General features: G+C 38.6%; 2 protein-coding genes across 4 annotated transcripts in view; both read left to right on the top strand.

Moving 5' to 3' along the window:
- The window catches only part of SKA2 (spindle and kinetochore associated complex subunit 2), a 29,719-nt gene extending 12,444 nt beyond the window's left edge, over positions 1 to 17,275 (top strand). Inside the window, exons 2-4 of the mRNA XM_037070117.1 lie at positions 1,870 to 1,956; positions 9,060 to 9,236; positions 16,413 to 17,275. Of these exons, the coding sequence (XP_036926012.1) occupies positions 1,870 to 1,956; positions 9,060 to 9,236; positions 16,413 to 16,481 (333 nt within the window). The 3' untranslated portion in view covers positions 16,482 to 17,275. The remainder of the gene's footprint in view (positions 1 to 1,869; positions 1,957 to 9,059; positions 9,237 to 16,412) is intronic.
- Positions 17,276 to 19,701: 2,426 nt separating this feature from the next.
- Positions 19,702 to 21,255, top strand: part of TRIM37 (tripartite motif containing 37) — a 101,594-nt gene continuing 100,040 nt past the window's right edge. For 2 of the 3 annotated variants that reach the window (XM_037070034.1, XM_037070033.1), the window contains exon 1: positions 19,702 to 20,140. In XM_037070034.1, coding sequence (XP_036925929.1) covers positions 20,120 to 20,140 — 21 coding nt within the window. In that variant the 5' untranslated portion in view covers positions 19,702 to 20,119. Of the gene's footprint in view, positions 20,141 to 20,397; positions 20,516 to 21,255 lie in introns of those variants that run through there. The other variant, XM_037070035.1, reaches the window with a different exon arrangement.

Below are 21,255 nucleotides of genomic sequence, written 5' to 3'. Positions count from 1 at the left end.
ATTAGCAGAGTGTATGTAATTTGACTGACTTTAGGGATTTAACATTGATTTCCATGGACTTTTCCCAGCTAAATTGCATACTTTATTTATCACTCTTAGGACTGGTATAAAACTTTTCCCCTTTTATCACTGATTTTGAAGAAAACTGGTTTCTGAAATATGAACTTGGACTTTATGTCTTAGACTTTAAAAAATTCTCTAGTTTTATTTTTGACATTCTAATGCTCCTAAAAATAAGAGAGCTAAAGTTAACTAAACAGCAACCTCACTGTTTACAGGCCTCTAAGAAGCTAATTTATAACTGAGGAGGGCTGTGAATGAAGCTTGTCATTATCCCTTTGTTCCTTGATTAGACACTAATGAGTTTTGGAGACTATGATAATTGGTCAGTAAATTTCCTACCTGTAACTAAAAAATTTCCTGGCTGGTGTGGCTCAGTGGATTGAGCATGGGCCTGTGAAGCAAAGGGTCGCTGGTTGGATTCCCAGTCAGGGCACATGCCTGGGTTGTAGGCCAGGTCCCCAGTAGGGGATACATAAGAGGCAACCACACACTGATGTTTCTCTCCCACTCTTTCTCCTTCCCTTCCCCTCTCTCTAAAAATAAATAAATAAAATATTTAAAAAATTCCTATTAGCAGATCCTAGAATCCGATCGATATTGTCTCTGCTGTGTAAATAGCTTTGAGTAGTGCAACATTGCTTGTAGGGTTTTGGTGTTTGGGAAGAACAATGGGCAGGCTGCAGAAACTATGTAGCTGAAACTGAAGCAGCAACTGTCTTTGTTCCAGAAGAAAAGAAATAGAAAATCGTTTTCAATATAAAACATTAAAATCTGACACTCAGATGTCAAAAATTTAACAGAAGAAAGAAAATTTTAATATATTAAAAGAAGATTTTTTTTTTGACGTTTTTATTCTTTCCACTGAGGGTTCAAAATGTCAAGAATCAATGTGTAGGTCAGAGCTTAGCTTCATAGTCAGGTCTGAACCCTTTCCCCAGAGCAGTCTCCTAGGCTATAGGCTACGAAGATAGGCAATTTCCCTGAGGAAATCATGTTTTGCCTTCTGTAATAAGCTCAGAGGTTTCTTTGATAAAGTCAAGGCAGTCCCTGCTTTAAGATCATGCATGTAAGATGTGCAGTTTCCAAAAGTTAAGAATAACTTATAGATTAACCATATTCAGACATAAGCTACTTCTAACACTGTGTTCGATATCCATTCCAACTTTTCTATATGTACACGCATGTATATTTTAGGCCTGTGGCAGGTTCCCCTTTCTCCCTTGCAGATAAAGGTTCCATGCTAGGACCTTGGTTCAGTAAATTGGGGTTATTCAGGCTGCTATTTCTGGGGTGTATGTAGCTTTCCTTGTATAATTTGTGACTTAAACTCCTAATTTTGGTCTGTGTGGCATATCTCTAGTTTTTGTGGTTAATGGGGTTGCAGATAATGGAAACTGAATATCTCTGAAAAGAAATTTGTTCTGTGTTTTAACTTGAAACTACATACCAGCGATAGAAAACCACTGCCTAAGTGATGAGTGTGTCAGTGACCCTAGGGAATTCTTGAAGACATTGTTAGTTCTTGTATTAATGTATGACAGTAGCATCTTGGTATCTATATATTGGCTCAAAATCTAACAGATGTATAGAGAAGTGATTTTCAAAATGCTAACTAATTTTAAAAATTTTAATAGAACCTCAATATTATAGACCATGGAGGTTTTTATTTCCTTTTTTTCAAAATGAGTTATATATCACATTATTAAAATACTAAAATATATAAAGAGAAAAGAAAGAATGGTTGCAATATTATGTTTATTAATATGCCTTTTGGTTCACAGAATAATGATTTGTGCTGATTTTTAGTTCCAGAAAGCTGACTCTGACCTGGATTACATCCAATACAGGCTGGAATATGAAATCAAGACTAATCATCCTGATTCAGTGGGCAAGGTAATCTGCAAAATCAGTGTCTATTTAACAAAATATTTTATTAAAAGATTTTCTGATAATATTTCTAGTAACAGTGATTATAACAATTACAGTGTCAAATACTAAATTTATAGAATCTTAAAATCTTTTTATGTTGGAAACTTGGTCACAGGATACTAGAACATACTGTTGTACCCATAGTCAAGAAAATTTGTGGCTACTTTTTTTTTAACCCTTAAAAATAATTATGGAGTCAGGAGACATGAACCATTGTGGAAGCCTCTGACATTGTGAGAGGGAATATAGCTAACTACAGTAGAGCAGTCCTTAAATAAGGGGAGAGATCCTCGCAATAATGATAGTCTCTGAAGATGATGATATATATACTGTTACATTTGTTATGTGAACTGTGATTTTTACTTATATTTATGTACTTAGTTATTCTAAGTTTAGGTTGATTTAGAAATACTAGCTCTGTTTATATGAAATAACTACTTGTACTACTTTCACCCATGGAGACAAAAGCAAACAGGTTTTTTTTAAAGATTTTATTTATTTTTAGAGAGAGGGGAAGGGAGGGAGAAAAGTGAGGGAGAGAAAAATTAATGTGTGGTTGCCTCTCATGCACTCCCCACTGGGGGCCTGGCCTGCAACCCAGGCGTGTGCCCTGACTCAATCAAACCGGTGACCCTTTGGTTCACAGGCTGGTGCTCAGTCCATTGAGCCACACCAGCCAGGGATGAAAGCAAACAGTTTTAACATTGTCTGTTAACATTTATTTACCACTTGAATCATTAATGGTTATCTTTGATAGCACTTACCAGAAGACAAGAAATATCATATTTGACAGCTTTTGAAAAAATTTATACAATTAAAAATTTTTGATTGAGTCGAAGTACAAATTAAAATAACACTATATAAAATTGGGAAAGCATTTTGAGGGTTTAATTTTTACTGAACATTCTAGTTCCTAACTAGGATTATTCTAGCTCCTTAACTAACTTAGCTTTTACTTGGTTTTTCTCCTCTTTTCTCTCTGACTGAAGAACAGCCAACCATTCTGGTCCAGTGGTACCACCAAATGACTGGCCAAAGGACTCACCTGAGTCAGTGTCTTTCAAGTACTATGTGGAAGGCATTTCATATGGTGCTCCCACTTTTCCTCCACTTTCCATCTCTCAGTTTTGTTCCACTTCCAGTTTTTTTTCTCTTCTATACTTGTTTTAAAAAAGCTTTATTGAGCCCTGGCTGGTGTAGCTCAGTGGATTGAGTGCGGGCCTGCGAACCAAAGGATCGCGGTTCGATTCCCAGTCAGGGCACATGCCTGGGTTGCAGGCCAGTTCCCAGCAGGGGATGCATGAGAGGCAACCATACGTTGGAAAAAAAAACTTTATTGAGCCATAATTTACATACTATAAAATTCATCCTTCTAAAATATAAAATTCAGTGATTTTCTAAATGGCCATTAGCAGTCACTCCTCAACCCCTCCCCCAGCCAGCTCCCAACAACCACTAACCTACTTTCTGTCTCTATAGATTTGTTGTCTTTCTATTTTATGTGAACAGAACCACATTTTTTGGGTGTTTTAGAGGTTCATCCATGTTGTAGCATGAATTAGTACTTTATTTTTTATAGCTGAATAATATTTCATTGTATGGCTATATCACATTTTCTCATTTATTCATGAGTTGATAGACATTTTGGTTATTTCCTTCTTTTGGCTACTAAGATAATGCCACTCAAAACATTAATTTATAGGTTTTTGTGTGGACATTTGTATTCATTTTTCTTGGGTATATACCTAAGTATAGAATTGCTGACCATATGGTAACTACATTTAATACTTTGAGGAACTGCCTATTATTTTCCAAAGCAGTTACACCATTGTATATTCTTAACTTTTTTTTTTGGTGGTAGAATATGCATAACAAAATTTACCATCTCAACCATTTTTAAGTGGTATTAAGTACTTCACATTAAATACAACCATTACCACCATCCCATCTCCAGAACTTTTCATCTTTCCAAACCGAAACTGTGTATCCATTAAACAATAACTCCTCCATTCGCTCCTCCTTCCAACCCCTGGCAATCAACATTCTACTTTTTATCTGTATGAACTTGACTACTCATGGTACATTAAAAAGTGGACTCATACATTTGTCCTTTTGTGATGGCTTATTTCAATTAGTATAATGTACTCAACATTCATCTAGGGTATAATATTGATCAGAATTCCCTTTTTAAGGCTGAATAATATTCCATTGTCTGTATATACCAAATTTTATTTATCCATTCATCTGTCAGTGGACACTTGAGTGGCTTCCATCTTTTGGATATTGTGACTAGTGCTGTTGTACGTGCTTGTACATATATCTGAGTCTTTGGGCTGCAATAACAAAATCCTACCGAGTGGGTCCCATGGAAACAACAGAAGTCCAAGATCAAAGTGTCAGTATGCCCTCTTCTCTTGGCTGTAGACTTTTGATTATATCCTCACATGGCGGAAGGGAAAGATCTCTCTGAGGCCTCTTTTATCAGAGCATTAATTCTGTTGTTGATTACTCTGACCTGATTACCTCCTGAAGGTCCTACCTTTTAATTCCACCTCCATAGGGGTTAGGTTTTAACCAATGAATTTTGGAAGGACACATGCAGACCACAGTAGTTATGGCTCTGCGAATACTACTTTTGTCTAAGTCATAGTATGCTATAGTTGCTTTTCCTTTCTTACACAACTTGTTTTCTGAAGCTAATAATTATACTTTTCTTCAATTTGTTTAGTTTTCCCATGCATTTATCATTAATTATTGATAAATAATTAAGCCTCAGACTTTCCTAACAGAACTGTAAGACTCTTGTCAACATTGTAAAGCACATCACATGATCCCTTAGTTTCATTTTTTTCCTATTTTCTTCCACAACCCTTCTTGTGCTATCTTTCTGCTCCGATCTGACCCGCTTAACAGGCCCCTGCATGGCTGTGTTTCTGGGGTTTCTTTAGCATCATTTCTGTAATTTCCTTTGTTTTTCTCCTAGTTTGGATCACGTGTTTCATTCTTGCTTGGTTTATTTCCTTTATTGGGTGAAGCATATCCTTTAGAAGCTTTTTGAGGAAGAATACACAAAAGGTTAACTTTTTGAGATATCAAATGTTTGGAAATATCTTATTTAAGATATTTAAGATATAAAGGGTTAAGCCTTATTTAACCCTTTAGTTAAGAGTTGGTTTGATTGAAAATGGAATTCTAGATTGGAGATTATTTTCTCTTAATTTTAACATTATTGCTTTGCGGTGTTTTAGCTTCCAGTGTTCTTGTTGAGAAATAGATGCCATTCTAACTCCTGACCCTTTGTGTTTGTGTTCCTCCGTATTCTACCCACACCCCATCTCTTGGAACTTAGAGACTGTTTTATCTGTTCTGTGAAATTTATTTTATAGTTACAGTATAGGTCTTGTCATTAATTGTGCTGTCACTCGGTGGGGTTCTTTAAACGTGAAAACATATGGATCTGAAGTTTTATATATTTTTCTTACTCAGTACGAAAATAAATCCTCTTTACTGGCCTTTACTATTAGTGAGATATAGGACCTCCTGGATCTATCCTATACTTTTCTTTTCTATTTTCATTTTTATATACTCCCCCCTTCCCCACTACCTATTTTTTAGGATCTTTTTTACTGTGTTTTTCCAGTTTTTCTACTGGAGATCTTTTATCCAGTACAACAACCAGAGTCTAAGAACATATGTGAAATGTACTCCTAAGCGTGAGAGGACAGGTCTCAATGTCATTGTGGGTGTGTATTGAGTAGATACACCAAAAGGCAGCTCAATGTGCTTTTGGCATTAAGTATTATTTCTTTGCCCATATCAAATATACCAATAAGAGTTCTCTTTTCATGCTGTCTTCTGTCCCTTTCCTACTTGTAATGATCACTCTCTGCAGAATTATTTTAGTAGTCTTTAACTTAGATTTTTTTGTTCTTATTCCTTCCTGTTGGAATTTATTTTTTTATTTTTTAAAAATATATTTTATTGATTATACCATTACAGTTGTTCCCCCCTTCATTCTCTTCCACCCTGCACACCCCCTCCCCCACCATCCCCCCCTTTAGTTTATGACCACGTGTCTTAAGTTCATTAGATTCTATATTTCCCCTACTATTCTTGCCCTCCCCCTATCTATTTTCTACCTACTGTCAATGCTATTTTCTGTACCTTCTCCCCCCTTCTCCTCCTCCCACTCCCCTGTTGCTAACCCTCCATGTGTTCTTCATTTTTATGGTTCCACTCCTGATCTAGCTGTCCTCTTGGTTTGCTTTTGTTTTAGGTGTGGTTGTTAATAACTGAGATTGCTGTCCTTTCACTGTTCATATTTTTCATCTTCTTTTTCTTAGATAAGTCCCTCTTTCGTATAATAAGGGCTTGGTGATGATGAACTCCTTGAATTTGATCTTATCTGAGAAGCACTTTATCTGTCCTTCCATTCTAAATGAAAACTTTGCTGGATAAAGCAATCTTGGCTGTAGGTCTTTGGATTTCATGACTTGGAATACTGCCTTCCAGCTCCTTCTTGCCTGTAAGGTCTCTTTTGAGAAATCAGCTGACAGTCTGATGGGAACTCCTTTGTAGGTGACTGTCCCCTTATCCCTTGCTGCTTCTAGGATTCTCTCCTTCATTTTAATGTTGGCTAATGTAATTATGATGTGCCTTGGTGTGTTCCTTCTTGGGTCCAACTTCTTTGGGACTCTCTGAGCTTCCTGGATTTCCTGGAAGTCTATTTCCTTTGCCAGACTGGGGAAGTTCTTCTTTATTATTTGTTCAAATAAGTTTTCCACTCGCGGCTGTTTCTCTTCCCCTTCTGGTACCCCTATAATTCGGATGTTGGAACGTTTAAAGATGTCCTGGAGGTTCCTAAGCCTCTCCTCATTTTTTTGAATTCTTGTTTCTTCATTCTTTTCTGGTTGGATGTCCCACTGCACGCAAATGTGTGACCGCAGTCAGCCCGCTGCTTTGTGCACTCACTGGGTTCACCCACTCGGACCTTCACAGTCTGTCCCACTGCTCACTCCTCTGCTGGTTTATCTGCGCGAGAATGTGTGACCGTGGCCAGTCTGCCCTGCACCCTCACTGGGTATGCACTGCTACCCGCTGCTACTCCGGCTGCCTGCACGCCTGGGTCAGGGGATCTTTCCTGCCCAACCCTGCTCCGCTGATGGCTCCGCCCCTCTTACCGGTCCCAGTTGAACGGTTCTTTGTTGTCGGACTTCCGTAGAGTTTAATTTTGTGTTCTTTGGCTGCGTCTTTGTTTACCAAACCTTTGTTGTATTCAAACTTGGTTGTGGGAGAAAGCACAGTGTTTCCACCTACGCCTCCATCTTGGTGGAAGTCCCTGGAATTTATTTTGTTTTAACTTTATTATTTTTTTTTTACTATTTCCATCATCAAAAGCTTACAGAAAAATCTCCAAGGAAGAAGGGGATAGAAGGCCATGAACTGAGTCTCTGCCTATAGCCATGATATAGAGTCTATGAAGGAGATATATGAAGAGTAGGAAGGTAATCAAGATGATACAGTTTTATGGAAATCACGACTTCATTTTAAGGCCCTGGCCAGGGAGCTCAGTTGGTTAGAGCATTGTCTTAATATGCCAAGATTGTGGGTTTAATCCCAGGTCAGGGCACATTCATTCATTGACCAATGAATGCATAAATAAAGGGAAGAACAAATTGACGTTTCTCTTTCTCACCCCCTCTTCCTCTATCTAAAAATTGATCAATAAAAACTAATTTGAAAAACTTAAAAAGGAAGAGGGTTATTAAAATTTTATTCTATAGGGCAAGCCTGAGCTTTAAATTATTTAAAATAATTTGGCAAAGAATAGTAGTCTATGGGTATGTTAAACTGAGGATTTATATTATAGGACCTCAAAGGTTAGTGGCAAATGGAGTGAGAAAAATGAAACTGGTTTTGAAGTGACAACAGAGTCAAGAGAAGGAGTTAATTTTTCCCTCAGTGTTGGGGAGATTTGTTTATATTTGAAGTCTCTACAAAGGGTATTGAAATAATAGGAAAGTTAAGATTATGGAGGATATGAGAAGAAACAACAATAATAGCGGTAGTGTTAGGGGGTTGAATATGGATGAGAATGTCCATAGATGTTTTCATTTTGGGATCCAGTGCCAGGAAGGTGGAGTTTGTACTAGATGTTTTCTGCCTTCTCAGTAAAGTAGTTGGTAAGGTCCAAGGGCAGAAAGGAGTAGATGGAAATTGATGGAGTAGAGAAAGTTTGGGATAGCTAGTTTTGAAGGGTTTGCTAAGGAACTATTAGGGAATGAAAGAAATTATAGCAGAGAGGACCCAGTTAAAATGAAATATGTTTTATGGAATAGTGGTTATATTCCAAAAAGAATTTGAAAAACCAATTTAATATATAAATATAGTTGCTTGAGTTGTCATGAATTTTATATAGTGAAGTCAATGAATTGCCATTTATATACACTTTAGCCCCATGGCAGTATGCTTAATAGTTTTGTAAGTGGTTTCAAGTTGTCTTATTCTCTAACAACAAATTAATATAGTCCTTTAATCATCTTCTGAATAGCATTTAGAATTGTATTTTAGAAATAGTATGTAACTAACTGTTGTGATCTATGTATCAAATATTACGCATTTAAAGTGAACTTATTTGCTGTTTAATAGTGCTTTTTCTGGGCTATTTCTATACATAGGTGTTTTTTTTAATTTTTATTTTTCACTTATAGTTGACATTCGGTATTATTTTATATTAGTTTCAAGTGTACAATGTAGTGGTTAGACAATTATATAATTTGCAATAATTCTAGTACCCCACCCCCGACACCATGTACAGTTATTACAATATTATTGACTATTCCCTGTGCTGTACTTGTGTACCTAGGCTTTAAAATCCTTGCAGATAGAATTTAGGTCTTCTACTTCCCTCTTTTGTCCCCTTCCCCACTCTTGTCACACAGCTGCATAATAAAATACAGTGTTTGGCTAAGTGGATGGTAGAATGTGTTGTATGTATTTCAATTTTAAAAGAAACTTAGTTTTTTATTTCCACAATTTAATAAATATTATTTTTTTTCCTGTTGTAGAAAAATCCAGTTATACTCTTACAGGAATTGTCAGCAATAAAGTCTCGATATCAAACTTTGCATGCACGCATTAAGCCCATCGCTGCTGAGCAGAAGGAGACTAAGAGCCGCATTGGTGCTACTTTCAGTAAGACGACGGCCATGCTACAAGAACTACAAAAGCAAACAGACCTGGAGGTAATGCTTTCAGTTGGCATTTTGTTGCTTTGAAAGATGAATCCTCAGTAACTTTCATTTTAAAATTCATCAGTTAGTTTGAACTGGTGATAGAAATGAGATTTTCTTGATTCCCTTGTAATTTATTATCTCCTTTTACTCTAAAATGAGTGTGGGGACATGGCATGGTTGGTGAGGAGGTATGCTATTTTTGATTATGTAGCCATGGCAGAAAAGGAAGTAATAGTTCTTAAATCTACCAGCTCTGTTGATTCCATAAGAACTAGTGAGAAATCTGGAAAGCATCTATAAGAGTGATTTTTGTTAGTTCCCTATTCCTTCAGTTGGCTTGGTGAGCTTAGATCGATCGGCCTGGCCTTTTTCTCTCCCTCCATTCCCCATCCTCCTCTCCTCATTTAGTGTAAAATTCCTTACAATTGTGAGCCTCTATCACTGATTTATAAAACTCTTGAGATATGTCAGTAAAAAAGAGGAATGTGAGCTACTGACCTAGATACTAAAATCTTGAACGGTCAACTGAAGGATTTGGTAGTGTTTTTATTTACTATAATGGCAAAGTTAGGAGCTTTCGAAAGAAAAGATAGACTATATGTAAATGGAATTATAGAGTAGGGCTTAATTATCTGGACAAAAGATGGCCCACATGTTTTGTCTCAGGTGCCAACTACAGTCAATTCACTGATAATCGCCGCTTAGTGTGCTATATTCAGTGGCTGCCTCGGCGTGGCACAAAACCTATCTGCTGTGGGCGTGCTAGTAGGGGCAGTATCACAGTGTTTGTTTGCCAACTCTGAACTAAATTACGTTGTAAGATACTTGACATATGGGCTTGTAGGTAGAGTAAATCTCAGAGGTTGATTACTCAGGTCAGTTTTATGAAGAATTCTTTATATTGCCAGTGAAGATAATACCTGGTTTAAAAAGATAAAATTATACCTTAGATGCTTCTGTTATGTCATGGGGAGATGAATAGTGGAGGAGGGAAAATTTATAAAGTAATTATAGTACATATAAGTCTGAGATATAAATAAATTACTTTATTTATAAAGTAATTAAAGTAAATATAAGTCAGATTATAATTATAATTTATAATCTCAGACTTATAATTTATAGACTTTTATTGTCTATAAATTATTGCTGTTAAAGTTCTGGGAAATGATGAATGGGAAAGGGGAAGCAGATATTGCAGCCTTGAAACCTTCAAAGGTTTTTGAAATAAAGAGACAAAAAAATGGCTCCCAATTAAAAAGGGCACAGAGGGAACAGGAGTAAAAATTTAAAACAGTAAAGGTGACCCTGGCTGGGTGGGTAGCACAGCTGGTTGAAGCGTTGTCCCAATGCCCCAAAGTTGCAGGTTCTATCCCCTGTCAGGGCACATACAAGAATCAGCCAGTGAGTGCATGAGTGAGTGGAATAATGAATCAATCTCTCTCTCCCTCTGTCTTTCCCCCGCCCCTCCCTCCCTCTATCTAAAATCAATAAATAGAAATTTAAAAAGAAAAAAACAACAGTGAGAGTGGTATCACGTGCTAATACATAGAATGTGAAAAAATATGAATATAACTTTTCATATGTACAACTCAAAGCACATATTCTTTATTGTGTATGTTTGGAGCCTGACAATAGAAGCACATACACTTGTTCTAAGGGCATCTCGAAGAAAGATTAAGTGTAGTCCTGACATATCTTTATACACACACACACAAATATATATATATATATCCACACATTTATTGAAGCACAGAATAAATTTGAGTGGGTGAACAAAGAGTAGAAAAATGATATTCTGAATATTTCCTAAAAATTCTTCACACGTGATCCAATGAAGAGATGGTATATTTCTGACTGAGATTACAAAGTGGTCCAGAAAAACAGTTAGATAGTGACAGGGGATTTCAATCACCTGAATATCTGTAAAGGTCTTCATTCAGTTAAAAGAAGTAGAATCTAAAATGAGCAATAATTATACGAAAGGTAGAAAGCTAAGGGAGTTTCACTTTGGATCAGGCAATGACAAACAAGGAAAGGTGACTTGATGATAGTTATAAAGTTTGAAAAAGGAGATCGTATTTTAGAATCAGTGCTGGCCAAATTGGGAAATGTTGGATAACTGGGTCTTGTAGTTACTAGTTTAAAAATGAGGCAGTAGTAGAAAGTGCAGAGAAAATTGTTGCAATCGAAATATGGAAGAAAAGGGAATGGCATCTGTAGAGAGTTGTATAACCAAAAATAGTTCTATGAGCCCACAGTTTAAAGGACATGCAAGGCAGACCTTGTAAAGGAATTTCAAGTATAAAAAGAGGTATATCAGTGACAGGGACAGAACTATGAGAAAAGTCAAGAAGCCAAAGGCCAGAGTGAGCTGAGGTTTCTGAAATTTAAAATAGCCAAGAGGGCCTTTAAAATTATTTTGGGAACATGAAGAATGAGAAAGGGATAAGCATACTTAAGGCAAATGCTGTTTTGTTCATAAACAACAGAAAGTTATCTAGCCCTGGCCGCGTAGGTCAGTTGGTTAGAGAATTGTCCCAATGTGCCAAGATTGCTAGTTTGATTCTCGGCCAAGGCACATACAAGAATCAACCAATGAATGAATGAAAAAGTGTAGCAACAAATTTATGTTTCTCTTTTCCTTCACCTCTCTAAAATCAATAAAAAATAAATTTAAAAAAGTTGTTTATAAACAAAATCAAGGCTATAACATTTATCTAGGTTTTTCATTTGGAAGGATAGAAAATATATTTGAATTGATAATATTCAAAAAGAGCACTTGAATTAATAATATTAAATTATAAATAGGGAGATAGGAACAGCAGAGGTAGAAGGGAATACATATTAATTTTATGTTTTTAGTTGGTATTAAGTCCTTGAGGTTTAAATATGTATATGAGGTTTAAAAAATTATGAAAGTGACCACCAAACACACTAAGATTAAACTTGTACTAAAATAAAAAATAGGAAAGCAACCCCCCCAAGACAAAAATTGCAATAAATAGAAAATAAAAAAACCATTAAAAGTTTTGTGGTATTCCACTGATGCTGCAAAACATTTGTGCTCAAGAAGAAAAATTTCTAAAAATCTTAAACTGGTTAATTCCTAGAAACATTCTTTGAAGATTTATTAAATAGATGGTTTGAAATCTCTTGAACAGTGATCAGAAAGAGGAACATGGACTCGTGAGAGCAAAGTCCTGCCATAATAATACTATTTTCCTATTTTTGAGATAGGGAAATTCCCTTAACTATTTCGGTTACAGTAAGGTGTATGACTGTTTTTCATTTAGTCCATGCGAATTTGGGGCAAATGTTGGCTTTATCAGGGAAACTAACTGGGCCATTCGATAGCCAAATGTGGCTGTATAAATTAAAATTAATTAAATAAAGTGAAAAATTCAGTTCATTATCTACTGAATAGGACAGGGCAGATATGGAATATTCCAGTATCACAGACAGTTCTGTGGGACAACACTGCCCTAGAGATTCTAATTCTGTAGTTATAAGGGGTGTTCTAGATTTGGCAGTGTCTGTGGAGATGGCCTAAAGTAGTCCCCTTATCCACAGTTTTGCTTTCCCCAGTTTGTTACCTGTGGTCCAAAAATATCGAGTGGAAAATTCCAGAAATAAACAACTCATAGATTTTAAATATCAAGCTGTTCTGACTAGTGTGATGAAATCTTGAGCAGTCCCATTCTACTTTGCCCAGGGATGGAAACCATAGCCTATCCACACTCTACATGCTATTTGCCCATCTATTAGTCCCTTTTTAGCTGTCTCAGTTGTCAGACTGAGTGTCCCAGGCTGGCAATCCTTGTGTTTAAGTCACCCTTATTTTATAATACTTAATGCCGGAGTAGTGATGCTGGCAAGTTGGACATGCCAGAGAGAAGCCGTAAAGTGCTTCTTATTTAAGTGCAAGGAGTGAATATAATTACAATAAGATAGTTTGAGATAGACCACATTCATACAACTTTTATTACAGTACATTGTTATAATTTTTCTATTTCATTATTGATTATTGTTAATTTCTTACTGTGCCTTATTTACAAATTAAGCTTTATCATAGATATATATTTATAGGAAATAACATAGCATATATAGGGTTCAGAACTATCGCTAGTTTCAGGCATCAATTATGTTGGGACTACTGTATATATTTAGGCAGATTCGCAACTATTCGAGTGAATCTTTAGGTTCTACCTCCAATTATTTCCCCATAGAATACTTTGTTTCAGCCAGCCTGTTTGCTGGTGCTGTGTGACAATCCTTTACCAGTGCCCTTAAGCTTCTCTTTTTCCCTTTGCTTTTGCTCCTACCTGCTTTTGTGAAAACTGTTTGCTGGTTGTTTTCTCCACATCTGTTCTTCCTTCCCGCCTTACAGAGTACTGATTTTCTTGAAGTGTGCACTATTCCACACAGCCTCAGGCCTGAGGTAAATAAAGTCAGCACTATCCTCAGCATCAGTGTGTGCCTGACTGGCAAGGGGAATGGATTTTTCTTTAACTAAACTTGATTCAGGAATGGGTTTTTAGCTGAAATGACTTGTGAGGAGGAGCAGTCTGGAAGTGGGAAGTGAGGAAGAGTTTCCTTGCTGCTTAGAGGGTCCTGGGAAGAGAAAACTTTTCTTCTAAACATTTTATGTAGGTATAATGCCCAGCACTGCTAGATCTAATTTCCTGTCAGCTCGAGGATAAAGCCACCATCAAGGATATAAGAACCATGAAAAAAGAGTTGATATTCCTAAGCTGCTGAAAAAACCAGCCCTGAAGTCTGTCCCCTTCTGTATTTATTTTGCAAAGATAATTATTTTCTTATCATTTACCCATTTTGAAATGTATTTCTGTTACTTGCAGCTCAAAGCATCTTAATTTAGCCCAAAGTTTCTACTTCTGAGGAAACTTCTAGTTTATTTTTGTTCCTATTTCTTTATCAAAATACTTTTACAATGTGGCATGCAAATGTGACTTCTTTGGTTCTGTTAAATTACAGTCCTTAAATTGTTTGGTTTCCTGGTCTTCTTTCTTCAACTTAATTACAAGTTCTTTGGAAGTTCAAACATCAAAGTACTTTGTATATAGATAGCCAAATAATCTATTTTTTCTGCTTTTCTAAATTTGTGATCACATACATGATATGAGCTTATGGAAATACATTTATTGGTGTGATAAAGAAGTTAACAATTAGGACTTCTGGCCAAGATGGAGACGTAGGTAGATAGTGCCTCCCTGCACAGCCAAAGAAGGACAACAATAATTTAAAATAAAAAAACCAACCAGAACTGACAGGACATTGAACTGTATGGAAGTCTGACAACCAAGGAGTTAAAGAAGACACATTTATCCAGACTGATAGGAGGGGCAGAGTCAGGTAGCTGGGTGGTGGCAAGGCAGTGGCTTGTGGACCCACCAAGGCAGTGGGTTGTGGAGGGGCGTGGCCTACAAAGTGGGCGGTGGACCGGGTGGTTTCACATTCGTGTGCAGATAAACCAGGTGAAACTGGGGAGTGAGACAGACCACACAACCCAGGGTCCCAGGTCGGGGAACTAAAGCCTCAAAAACACCAACTGAAAACACCTGTGGGGGTTGAGGTGCTGGGAGAAACTCCCAGCCTCACAGGAGACCTCCTTGGATAGACCCACAGGGTCCTAGAAAGTATACAAGCCCACTCACCCGGGAACCAGCACCAGAAGGGCCCAATTTGCTTGCGGGAAGCAGGGGAAGTGACTGAAATCTGGCAGAGAGTGGAGCAAGCACCATTGTTCCCTCTTGGACCCCTTCTCCACATACAGCATCACAACCCAGTGACGTGGGTTACTCTGCCTGGGTCAATACCTAAGGCTCTGCCCCTTACTACACATAACAGGCGCACTGAGACAAAAAAAAAAAAATGGCCCAAACGAAAGAACAGATCAAACCTCCAGAAAAAATACAACTAAGCGATGAGATGTAGCCAGTCTATCAGATGCACAGTTCAAAATACTGGTCAGGATGCTCACAGAATTGGTTGAATTTGGTCGCAAATTACATGAAAAAATGAAGGCTACGCTAAGTGAAATAAAGGAAAATGCACAGGGAACCAATAGTGGGGGGAAGGAAACTGGGACTCAAATCAAGGGAGTGGACCAGATGGAAGAACAAAACATCCCCCCAGAAAGGAATGAAGAAACAAGAATTCAAAAAAATGAGGAGAGGCTTAGGAACCTCCAGGACATCTTTAAACGTTCCAACATCCGAATTATAGTGGTACCAAAAGGGGAAGAGGAACAGCTACAAGTGGAAAACTTATTTGAACAAATAATAAAGGAGAACTTCCTCAATCTGGCAAAGGAAATAGACTTCCAGGTAGTCCAGGAAGTTCAGAGAGTGCCAAAGAAGTTGGACCCAAGAAGGAACACACCAAGGCACATCATAATTACATTTTCCAAGATTAAAGGTTGGGAGAGAATCTTAAAAGCAGCAAGACAAAAGGAGAGAGTCACCTACAAAGGAATGCCCATAAGACTGTCAGCTGATTTCTTAAAGGAGACCTTGCAGGCAAGAAGGGGCTGTAAGTATTCCAAGTCATGAAAGGCAAGGACCTACATCCAAGACTGCTTTATCCAGCAAAGCTTTCACTTAGAATGGAAGGGCAAATAAAGTGCTTCTCGGACAAGGTCAAGGTAAAGGAGTTCATCATGACCAAGCCCTTATTATATGAAATGTTAAAGGGATTTTTCTAAGAAAAGGAAGATAAAAAGTGTGTACAGTAAAATGACAGCAAACTCACAATTATTAACAACCAGACCTAAAACAAATACAAACTAAGCAAACAATTAGAACAGGAACAGAACCACAGAAATGGAAGTCACATGGAGGATTATCAGCAGGGGAGTGGGAGGGGGAAAAGGTACAGAGAGTAAGTAGATAGTAGGTAGAAAATAGACAGGGGGAGGTTAAGAATAGTATGGGAAATGTAGAAGCCAAAGAACTTATGTGTATGACACACAGACATGAACTAAAGGGAGGCAATGTGGGTGGGACGGGAGTGAGGGGAAAATGGGACAACTGTAATAGCATAATCAATAAAATATATTTAAAAAAGAAGTTAACAATTAACAGTTTGTAAAGGGTTTTTAAAATTAAAGTATGTTTGCAGCCTTCAAAGGTTTTTGAAATAAAGACTCTGTTATTTGTTTTCTAGCTGTCACCATTGACCGAAGAAGAGAAAACTGCGGTACAACAATTAAAATCTCACACGTCAGACTTATGAAGAATGGACTTGCAAAGGGGAACTCTAACAGAGAAGAGATCAGTTCCAGAGAGATTTAGGAAGGTGTCTTGTTAACACTTGGTCACCAGAGGAGGGGGGTATGGTTAAGGAGAAGAGTTGGCCTGGGTGACTAGAAACTGATACCTTTCACAAGAGAAGGGAATCTCTTCTCTTAAGATTAATATCTGCCTAAGAAGGGCAGATATTAAATTTCAGCCAAAAGGATGGAATGGGAATAAAGAGATTTAAACAATATACGTATGTACACACACTTAGTTTTGCAATTTCACAAAGGAAAGTGTTAACACTATTTTGCATCTGTGTTTGTATAATCAGGGTAACACCGATATGCTGGCCTATCATAAAAGAATGTTTATGTACTATCGGTCAATCAAATATGAATAAGCATGATTTAAAAGATAGAAAAATATTTGTATTGTTGTATATTATGTATATTATAGAATTTTTTATTTTTGAAAATTTTTATTGAAGATGTGGTCACATTGTCAGTGAGACTGCTATGTGACCTAGTCTCCCATAAAACCTAACTTTTGTAATAAGCTAGTTTTTCTGTGAGAGTCTCACTTTTATTTTTGTCCTGTTCCTTCTGTTTGCTAATGTTGAGCAGCATGAGTTCTGCTTTCAAATGCTCTTTTAAGCTGTTCCTATTGTATTTCAATATGACCTTTGTTCTCCTTCAGCCTATATTACTGTAATTGTTCATTTTAAGTGAAAGCTAAGAAATGAAATCAAGAGTACTGGCGACTCCTACTTGCCAGTTTTGTGTGTGTGTATTTCCTTATTTATTTATTTATTTATTTATTTATATTTAGAGAGAGGGGAGGGAGGGAAACATCAATTGATTGCCTCGTGCACATGCCCTGACCAGGGACTTGAACCCACAACCCAGATGTGTACCCTGACCAGGAGTCGAAGTGGCCTCCCTTCCTATTGAAGAATGATGCCCAACCAACACCAGTCAGGGCTCCTTATTTTTTAAAATAATTTGACAATAAGGCAATTGTCCATAGTAGGGGTAGATCTTGATACAAATGTTAATCGCAGGTATTTATAATAGCAATACACACATCTGGTTAAAAGGCAGATAAAGTAAATCTATGTGTATCTATGCAGTAAGAGGTCAGAGTTGTCTATGAATTATTGCTGTTAAAGTTCTGGGAAATGCTGAATGGGAAAGGGGAAGCAGATACTGCAGCCTTGGGCTTTGACATCCTATCTGAGATGTAAATAGCAGGTTTAAATTTCAGATGTGTGACCCTGAGCAAATCACTTAATTTTTATGTGCCTGGAGGGTTGGAAGCACAATGAGATGCTATTGGGTTTTGAAAGATAAAAATGAAAGATAAATGATCTTTCTATACATGTAATAAAAATGAGGCATTGAAAGGACTAGGAAAATGCATCAAATGTTGGGTGTGCAGGTTATAGACTTATACTTTAATATAAATTTTAAAGTTTGTTATGAGAATGTATTTGTCCACTGACCAACTTACAATAGCTGAGAAAACAGGGTTGGGAGGGTAGCTACAGTTAAAATTGTCCTGTCTTGTTTAAACATTTCAAGAACAAAAAGTGCTTTTTTTAAAATTACAGAAAAATACGTCACACCTTTGTAACAGACAGTAATTTTATTCAGTACTCAGGCAATTGATATTAAGGATGTTTCTGTACATAATTTTTGCAAAAGAATTTTTCAGTCACAGCTTAATCTTCCTAAAATATCTTTGACCATGGCTCACGAAGTTTTTTAAAAAATTGGTTTTGCCTACTACTTATAAGAAAGTCCGAATGCTCCCTGACTGGTGTGGCTCAGTGCTTCCAGTTTTGGGCGTTGTTCCCCAAACTGGAAGGTTGCAGGTTCAGATTCTGGTCAGGGTGCTTGCTTGGGTATTGGGCCAGGTTCCTGGTTGGGGGTGGTCAAGAGGCAGCCTGTGGAAGTTTCTCTTCCTCTCTTTTTCCCTTCCCCTCACTCTGAAAATGAATTAATAAAATCTTTTAAAAAATTAATGCTTTGAAATTCAAGAACTTTCACGGTTATTGTTGATCATGTGCATTCTAGTGTACACTTACCCGGGCTAAGTGTAATAGCTGTTTGTTAACAAACCAGAAAGGAAAAAAATTAAATTCGAATTACCGTATTTTGCCGTGTATAATGTGCTCCTATACATAATGCACACCGTTTTTGATCCAAACTTTCAGGGAAACTTTCATTTATTTATATTTAGAAACAAAACTGATTGTCACATTCCAGGGTATTATTTTGTGTACAGATGTCGTTATTGCTTTCTAGAAGTACACTTTTAATGCATGAGCATAAATAAAAATTAAAAACATATACGTAATTAGTATGCATAACATGCATAATAAGAATGCATAATGTGCATTCTTATTTTTTTCCCCCAAAAGTTTGGGCAAGAGTACACATTATACACGGAAAGATAACAATTTGATGCACGTCCTAGTCTCACACCTTCAATTCCTGCAATAAACATCTATGCTAGAAAATTGTAGAAAGCAGCTGCCAATACAGCTGGTTACAGCTGATACCCATTTGCACTTGGTGCAGTCTCATGGCGACAGTGCACCTCAAGCGGCAAGAAATGCAGGCTACGCGGCGTGGATTTAAAGTCTACACAATCTGTGGTCTTGTTGAACCACCCCTGAAGATAGAAACTACACCACTCTAGGATTCAGTCCGGAGCTTAGCTTCGATGGGCGGGGCGGAAGCCTTAAAAACCTGAGACTCTGGGCTTCCTCCCAGAGAAAGTAACCACGAGCCAGGAAACCTCTGCACCACGGTTTCACAAAGTGCGGGCCATAAGCCACTTGCTGCCCAAATCCCCGAGAGTGGTTGTTAAAAACGCGGATTTGGTGTAGCCCAAGCCTCCAGAATCACGGAGACCGAATACCTAAGGGAGTGGCTCTGGAGTTTGCGTTGCCCAGAAGCATCCCAGGTGACTCCGCTCTTTGGCGCGCAAGTTTGAGATGGGTGGGGCACCGCCCCTACCACGAGGGGTAAGACACTCCCAATCGCCACGCTCCCTGCTGCCTGTTTCATCCCGGAGTCTAAGTAACGCAACCTGCTGTAGCAAACCGCCAAATCTCGTGTGCGACCCCGCCCCGCGGGAACTAGGTGCCCGCCTCTCCGCTCCGCTCCCCTAACGCTGCGTCCTGCGCGCATGCGCACCGCGCCTCCAGCTGCCCTGGTTACCGTTGGTGTTTGTGAATTCCCTGCAGGAGACCAGTGCAGGGAATTCTTTGCTGGAGACCAGTGCCGCCGGTGTTTCTGCAGCGGTTCGATACGCGCGCGCCCGCAGGCTCGCGTCACGTGGGCCAAAGCTACCTCGTGGTCCTCGGCGGCTGAACCGGGAGGAAGGAGCTGCGGCCACCGCTCGCCCTCCCACTGCGCCCTAGGGCGGGCACGCGGATAAAAATGGCGAAGTGGGGGTAGCTGGCGCCGAAGCGATGGGGCGCGCTAGTGGGGCGGTCGTTGGAACCTTCTAACGTGGGCGCCGGGTTCTCCGCGGCAATTTGAATTGACGACCTCGGGCCGTCACCTACTAGGTCAGACCACGGACTCCGTTGGTCGCCGAGGGCCCCGCCGGGATTCGGAGGCAATGGATGAACAGAGTGTGGAGGTGAGGGGGGCTTGCAGAGATTGGTGGTTACTTACTCCCCCGCCCCCGGCCACCCGCTGAGTGCTCTTTAGTCCTGTCTCGGTTAGAGACCCTACTCCGCCGCTGCGCTGTGGAGAGGGTTGGCCAGGTGCGAAGCACGCCGTGCTTCCTCTGCAGCCCTCTGGTCCCTGTGCTCTGACCGTTCCCGCAGTCAGGTGGTGCGTATCCTGGGGTTTTCAGGTTGTCTCCGCGGGTACTCAGTCCCCACAGGGTTTTTGCGAACAGCCTGTGCACAGCAAAACTGCAAATTCATTAGATGGACGTGCCCTACCAGTTCTTGCGAGTTCCTGCGCGGACCCAGATCTCTTTCCGAGTGGATAACCATTCCTCCCAGCGGTACATTTTGTAAACTTTTGCCCTTCCTGTGAATGAGGATATATATTCTTACTATCTTAGGCAACCTATTCTTTTTATATCTGACACTTGGAAGCTGTGATTTAAAATGGTTGGGGTATTTACATAAAGGCCAGGAACATAAAGAAATAAGATTGGTTATTGGCATAATTGTATAATGTCTAGTTTTGAACCTTCCAAATATTAAATAGGTCTTTGCTTTTTAATAAGGGCAGCGATGGTACAGAGCACTCTACTTGAAACTAGTCCACCCAATGGTCTTACTGTCCACCCCCACCTCGCCCCCCCCTCCCACCGCCATGTCTGCACCTAACAGGTTCTTTCTGGCTCTGCAGAATCAGGATTAGATTTGAGTAATTTTCCTCGTAATTCTTCATGTGAAGGTATTATAAAGGTTCGATAACTTTACCTTGGTTTTAGGAGAGTTTAATTCTCCTGCAATGGAGTAAAAATAAATGTGAGTACCCTAATAATAAACTTAAGATATTTCATAACCTATATTTAAGTATATGTTTTCTTGCCAGTTACTTCCTAAATTAATGCATAGGAGGCTTCATGCAAAGAAAAGTACTGTTTCTTCTATTTATATGATCTTTTTTTCTTCCTAAAACATGGTAGAATGGCCATCAAAATTCTCTATAGCAGCAGAATCTCAGGCTCAAAGAAGTACTTGGTTGCAGTGTCCGGGCAGAAGTTTGGGTTTCTGGATTCTGAGTTCGTTT

This window comes from Sturnira hondurensis, unplaced genomic scaffold (genome assembly GCF_014824575.4).
Source record: "Sturnira hondurensis isolate 20B ecotype Veracruz unplaced genomic scaffold, ASM1482457v3 Scaffold0018728, whole genome shotgun sequence".
Classification (NCBI taxonomy): domain Eukaryota; kingdom Metazoa; phylum Chordata; class Mammalia; order Chiroptera; family Phyllostomidae; genus Sturnira; species Sturnira hondurensis.
The sequence above is the reverse complement of the archived record's forward strand: the minus strand, read 5'-3'. Positions and strand labels throughout refer to the sequence as shown.